The 7,164-nt window shown below is 37.7% G+C and overlaps 1 protein-coding gene across 1 annotated transcript in view; it reads right to left on the reverse strand.

The window, feature by feature from the left end:
* Positions 1 to 5,879, reverse strand: part of PVRL3 (poliovirus receptor-related 3) — a gene marked incomplete at its 5' end in the record, with an annotated part of 40,361 nt that extends 34,482 nt beyond the window's left edge. Inside the window, 1 exon segment of the mRNA XM_010016766.1 lies at positions 5,476 to 5,879. Coding sequence (XP_010015068.1) covers positions 5,476 to 5,879 — 404 coding nt within the window.
* Positions 5,880 to 7,164: the final 1,285 nt, after the last annotated feature.

Below are 7,164 nucleotides of genomic sequence, written 5' to 3' on the forward strand. Positions count from 1 at the left end.
AAGATCACTATCACAGTGAAATCAGTTAAAACTAGCAGCTACCATTACCTTTTCGAGCCAGAACTTATAAAGCCAAATCACTTCAGCTGGAAATAAAGTTTCATATAACATTCCTTTAAAGAACAAACACACAAACAACAAAAAAAAAAACCACCCCAACAAAACACAAGTATACTAATCCAAAATTTTTCCTCTACCCCTTTACATAAAGGGACACATAAGGCAAGAAAAAGTCTTAACTAAGGTAGCAGAGATACCAGACCCAAAGCAGGCTACTCAGTATGCTGCTTCACTTACCATACTTGAAGACATTTTTTTCTAAAAGCATTAAGTAATAGTGGCCCAGAGAACAGGATATAAACTCATTTAAAAGTATAATTTCTCCTAAGATTTTTCTTCTGAAAATCTGATTATTTTCTTAAGTATTAGGAAAAAAGACTACTTTGTTTTCTCAAGTGGTATCTGAAATTTGTGAGATTGGCCACTTTGAGTTCATTGTGTAATTCTTAGTTTTATACTTGTCAGAAAGACACAAAACTGAATTATTCAAAAACTATTCCATTTCATAATATACTTATTCCCAGTCCAATGTGTTTTGGTGCTTTATTTTTTTTTATACTTCACAAATGGTTAGGCTTCCACTGTCACACATTCCCATAAATCATGATTCTTAGGCTGCGCACCCACTATAAGATAATCAAATAGGCACATACTAAGAAGTGGCAATCAACTGCTATTATGATTCTTCTTTCTATAGTCTATTCAGTGCTACTTTGTCTCAGCTACTGAAGCAAACCCAGCAAAACCCCAGCTAGTTATTTCTACAGTCTTTCCAGCTGTTTCACTCATCATTTAAGATAAGTATCTAGTGAATGAATCCCTAGTTACAAGGGGACACTGGCATCTCACCTCTCACAATGCAAAAGTTTTACTTTTTCAACTTGGAAAAAAAGATTACCCAAGGAGTGGGGTTTGGAGGGTTTTCTTGGTGGATTTTCCATAGAATCATAGAATATAGAATAGTTAGGGTTGGAAAGGACCTTAAGATCATCTAGTTCCAACCCCCCCTGCCATGAGCAGGGACACCACACACTGAACTGTGCCCCCCAAGGCTCTGCCCAGCCTGGCCTTGAACACCGCCATGGTTGGAGCATTCACAACTTCCTTGGGCAACCTATTCCAGTGCCTCATCACCCTCACTGTAAAGAACTTCTTCCTTATATCTAATCTAAACTTCCCCTGTTCAAGTTTAAAGCCATTACCCCTTGTTCTACCACTACAGTCCCTAACGAAGAGTCCCTCCTCAGCATCCTTTGTAGGCCCCCTTCAGATATTGGAAGGCTGCTATGAGGTCTCCACGCAGTCTTCTCTTCTCCAGGCTGAACAGCTCCAACCTTTTCAGCCTGTCTTCATAAGGGAGGCATTCCAGTCCTCTTATCATCCTCGTGGTCCTCCTCGACTTGTTCCAGCAGCTCCATGTCCTTTTTATGTTGAGGACACCAGAACTGGACACAATACTCCAAGTGAGGTCTCACTGGAGCAGAGTAGAGGGGCAGGATCACCTCCTTTGACCTGCTGGTCACGCTTTTTTTGATGCAGCCCAGGATACGGTTGGCTTTCTGGGCTGCAAGCGCACACTGAAGCCGGCTCATGTCTAGCTTCTTATCAACCAACACCCCCAAGTCCTTCTCCGCAGGGCTGCTTTGAATCTCTTCTCTGCTCAGCCTGTAGCTGTGTCTGGGGTTGTGCTGACTGAGGTGTAGAACCTTGCACTGGCTGGCTTTTCTTTTTTTCTTCCCCAAAGTGTAACTGAAGTGTGCCCTACAGACTTTCATAGATCACAGTGGTGGTGGTGGTAGGGGACACATGAATTTTGGGAAAGTATTAAAGAACCGGCTTCACCAGTAGAAACATTACACTCTATTCTGGTCAAATGAAAAAGATGGTGGGGACAATACTTTGTCTGGGAAAGGAAGCCACCCAATCCCACAAACATCCAAAATCAAAAGGGACCTGCTTCCACAACGTAAGAGTTCAAGGGCAGTGCTGGTTTCCCCTAACTCCGTTAAATAATCAAACACAATAGATGTGCAGTTATTTAGGAAGCCTCAATGTGTAGATCTGTGCTAGCCCTTTTACTGATTCATGACCACTATCTAATTTAACTGTATTTACTCTAGATTTGCCTTACATTCACATGGACAGAGATCTCTTGTTGCTCAAGTCTTGTACTTCTTTATAGAAAAATATAATAAAGCATTCAGAAAAGCAAGAGCCTTAAATCTTACTGTATTAAGTTTCCAGGCCTTAAAGTTTCTTTGTGGTTTTAAATTCTTCATAAGCCTTTTTCAACTGCCTGTTAGTTTTAGAACTAATTTTCTTCTACCATTGTGCACAGGAGGTCTGGATGAAACTGGCAGGATTACAACACAAACAGTATTATTTCCACTTAACATTAAATTCACTAATTCCTTGGCAACAGCATGACACTGGGAATTGTCAGTCCCTTCTTCATCACAGCTGACATTTACTTGAGTTACTTCTTTCCAAAAGAGTATTTCTACTTTGTTTCTTCTCTGCTCAAACCCAGAAACTTTGTATTTCTGCATAACTTATCCAGCCCACTAATCAATGCTTTATTATGGACTTTGGTTTGTTTTCTTTTTGTAAGACCAGTCAGTTCACTAATTTGTTATCTACTTAGTACTTTGGCCTTGAGTATAGTATTGTACATTAAAAAAATGTATATATTTAATCAACTAGCATTTTTCAAACACCATTACTTCATCAGAACTTAAAGTATGTTTTTTCTATACTGATATTCATCTTCAATTCTGTATTGTAAGAATTTCTACATTAGTGTCTCTAGGATCTATTCATGGTGACAGACCTACACCTTTGACATTCTTATCTGTGCAGCTCATTCTTCACTTGTAGCACTGCTAAGAGCTAGTCTGCAGAACAAGGTCCACTTTATCAATACCCTCGCTGAGAAATCTAGCTTAGCAACACAGTGAAATCAAACTGAACCAAGTATTTAAAACACTCATGTAAAGCACTCAAACTAGTAACATAAAAATTACATTAACTCTGCAAGCTACCCTGTCACACACCATCTCTTCTGCCTTCAAACACCATTTCAGCCAGTTTAGCATCTTGAGAAACAGCTTGACGTAAAATTCTGTGTGATTTTTTGCCCTCATTTAACAAGGTAAGTTTGAAGAGCCAAAGTTTTAGGCAAGATCAACACATCTGTTTGATGCAAAAAGTTTTTTATATTTTAACTGTCTTAACATCTTTAATGGTGCTTTTCCTTAAGAAAACATGAAGCAAACTGGGAGTGAGCAAACATGGGTGCTTAAGTAGCATAAGACAGAGGTTCTAAATATGGTCTTAAGCAATCAGTGTACTGTGGCAAAATACAGAACATTTTATTCTGTAGTTATTTTTTTCCCCTCCATTTGTCTTCAGTGTCTATGCCCTAAGGTGTACAAGCATAATTAATTTAACTATGTCTATTACACATAAGAAGGAAACAAATTTCTTCGCTAAATAGGAACAGGGACTAGGAAAAAAGGCAATGCTGCTTGGGCTGGAAGCAGTTTCAGCCCTAAAACATGACCTTTTCTTCTCTCACTTAAGGAAGAGTTTTTTAGAACAGTGGGAGAAAGCAGTCAGAATAGAGTTGATGTTAAGTTACATCAGGTTTTAAGTTTTGTTTGGAGCTATTCCATGCCTTTAGACTGCTGAGCTTGGAACTGCTGAGCTCAGGCCAGAAAAGCTCAAAAATTACTCGGTTACATGCATATTCTGAAAACCATTACTTCTCCAGTATTTTTATTGTGTAAGCCTAGATGTCAGTATAGCAAAAAGTTTTCAGAAGGACAGAAAATGTGCTGCCAAAGCCACTAAACATGGTTAAGTCCAACAGTGGGTTGGCTACCCAGCTATACCCATGCAATCCAACTAGCTGCTATGATGGTAAGGCATCTTTGCAAGCAGCAGTTGGGTTTTGCAATTCAGAGGTTGATACCAAGTCACTGAGAGTCTTACAACTATCAGCAACCATTTACATCAACTATGAAAAAATCCTCCACGACCAGGACCACCATATGCATGACACACTACTTTATCTATTCAAACTGCAATTTCTGTTAATACATATCTTATCAAACAACTTGTAGTCCTTCAACTTATTCAAATGTAGAAAAACACACAGGACATACACAACTACTAATGTGATCTGAAAAAAAAAAAAATATAAAAATCTCAGAAATAGGAACTGACTGGAAGAGATGAGAGAAAGCAGTAAGAACCTCCCACTGTATGTCGATAAAGCACAGCAGCTGAAACCTTAAGTCAGAAGATTGCTACAATACCCTCAGACATAACCATTCATAGTACAAGTAGAAGACACATGGAAAAGACAGCCATAAGGATACATGCTTAGTAGATCACATAGAACTTCTTTGGTCAAGTTGTTTCAAACTGGATTAAGCCACTTGCTTCGATGCATCTATTTTGCCCCACCTTGTGGTGAAAACCAGTTTATGTACTGTGCTGTAGCCATCTGATTATAATTACACTGTTCTACTACTGTGGAAATCAGAGATCTAAGACCAAGAAGATACTAAAAAGCAGATTAGTTTACAAAAATAGAGTCGCTGAGGACCACCTCAGCTGTAGAAAATACCATCTGACTACTTGTGTTTCCTCTGCAAGTAACTTAATCTATTATAAGAAGGTATAACACTGGAAAGAGAGGGTGAGTCAGCAACAGATTTTCAAGTTTCAGAGTAATCATTGTACCTCATACTGCACTACCACCTAAATCTACCTGTGCCTTCAGTACTAGTCCTTTATGACAGCAATACTGAACCCTCAACAAGATAGACAAAATTAGTTTATGTGAAAAACTGAGTTCATATAAGCTTCATGTCATGACTATCCACAACCAGTCAAGGGCTTAAACTGCCTCTTTATTCCCACAACTCCCAGTAGTAGTCTGGACAGTTCTGCTTTACATTTACACTGTGCAAAGAACAGTTTATGCCACCAGCCCGAAGCAGCTACATTAGCTTATCATATTAGCAACACATTTAAGAGGCAACTTAGCCAAGGTGGTAGCTGAAGCTGTGTTTGGCAGTTTCTCAGCACACACATGTCCCTAGTATCAGCATTGGCAAGTCTAAGTTCTAAAGCACTGTCTAAATGTTTAGATTAGAACAGTGCCTAAATAAGAACTGCTTATTTATTTTTAGTATCTGGACCATCAAAGAGCAAGTTCTAAAGGAGCAAGGGCCAAAAGAAGTCCCCTTTATCATGTTAGTAAGAATACCAAGACATCTGTTATGAAAGACTGGCAAATACATGTTTTTTGTATTGATATGGGGTTAAAAGGTAAAATACAGCTTAAGGTTCTTTAACAATTTTGTGCTATTAATTTCACCTTCTTTCATAAAGAGGTTGACTTACCTAGTACTGTTACAGTTGTTGATGACTGGGTATTTCCAAGTGGGAATGTAACTGCCTTGCAAATATATTCTCCTGCATCAGAAAAGCTTACATTTTTTAAGATGATTGTTGCATCAGTAAGTGAATAGTTTTTAAATGACACTCTTCCTTGGTATTCTCCTTGAACAGATATTCCATATTCAGGATGATGAACAGCAATAGTCTGTGAACTTTTACCATGTATCTTCTCCCAAGAAACTTGTGCTATTGTTTCATTTACATCAATAATGCATTTCAGTGCAACCTTCTTCCCCCAAACTGCTGTCACATGTGGATCAACAATTGGTCCAGCTAAGGCACCTAAAAACAAAAGAATTATTAGTTGCTGCACAAGAAGATTATGCCTCTGAGTCTTCACATTAAGCCTTCTTCAGTAACTGCCTTGCCTTTTTCAAAAGGAATTTATACTTTGTTCTGAATAACCATATTCTAGCAAACCCACAGCAGTGTAAAAACATTACAAAAGCATGCTTTTAAGCAGAAACAGCAGATCAACCATTCTTCAGAGAATACTATCACTAACATACAACTTTTTATAAAAATGACCTGATAATTGTCTAACATGTGTATCAGTCTTTTGGGAATTTAACTAGATATGAGCATTGTATGTATTCAGATTTACTGGGGGAAAAAAACAACCAAATGAAAAAAAAAAAAACCACCCAACCAGTAATCAGACATTGTACTTCAGCAGTCTGACTGCTGATCCAGAGCATCAGGTAAAAATTTAAGTTAAATTACTACACTAATTTCTACTTTCAGAAGATATGATTCCTAATAAAGATAATTGAAAGAGAAATGCACAAGCAAAACATCTACCATTTACTATACCAGTAACTACTTAAAAAGCAAAGAAACAATTAAAAAAAAAAAGAAAAAAAAAAAAAAAGAGGCAAAACCCCAGAAAATACCCGATCTTAATAGTGACAGTCAATCTAAGAATTCAATTTTAGCTTCAGTATCCTATTTTCCAATAAAGATATGTACCATCACACACATGCAATCCTTCTGCTATACTGTAGTGCGGTATCTTCACACCAGGACTTCTCTTTGTATTTACACAGTAAATAGGCAAGAGTAGGTATAGTCAAGTGTTTGCTTAAGATTCTATGTAACTCCATTTAATACCTAAAATACTTTCCCAGTCATAACTACATTCTGAGCTCAGCATTTTACACCACCTCCTTTCAAGAAAGGAAATCCACCAGGACAAAGTAGTTCATTAAACCACCAGTTCACAATCTCTTTTGCCAAACAAATGCTCCAGCAACTTAGAATCATAGAATCTTAAATTATTCCTTCTCTTGGAGTAAGCTGCCTAAGTCCTAAGGTTTAAGTACCAGGCTCTTTAGTTATCAAATCAGTACTCAAGCTGTTACTGAGAAAGTTCACCCATGGAACAAGAGTCAAGACTAAATTTCAGTAGACCCATTTTCGCACACATGAAGAGGTCATTCAACTTGAAACATTAACTGCATTTTCAGTCAACAACTTCCTACAAAAGAGAAACCACGTGTTCAGGAAAAAATTCCCTTCATGCCTTTATGTATAAGTCCATTGTTAAAAGCTTTTTGTTTCCCATCAATTGATTCTTCAGTGTTCACACCATAACTAAAGTCAGTGAAGTCACCCAAACAAGTGATTTAAAGA

This window comes from Nestor notabilis, unplaced genomic scaffold (genome assembly GCF_000696875.1).
Source record: "Nestor notabilis isolate BGI_N333 unplaced genomic scaffold, ASM69687v1 scaffold4596, whole genome shotgun sequence".
Lineage (NCBI taxonomy): Eukaryota > Metazoa > Chordata > Aves > Psittaciformes > Psittacidae > Nestor > Nestor notabilis.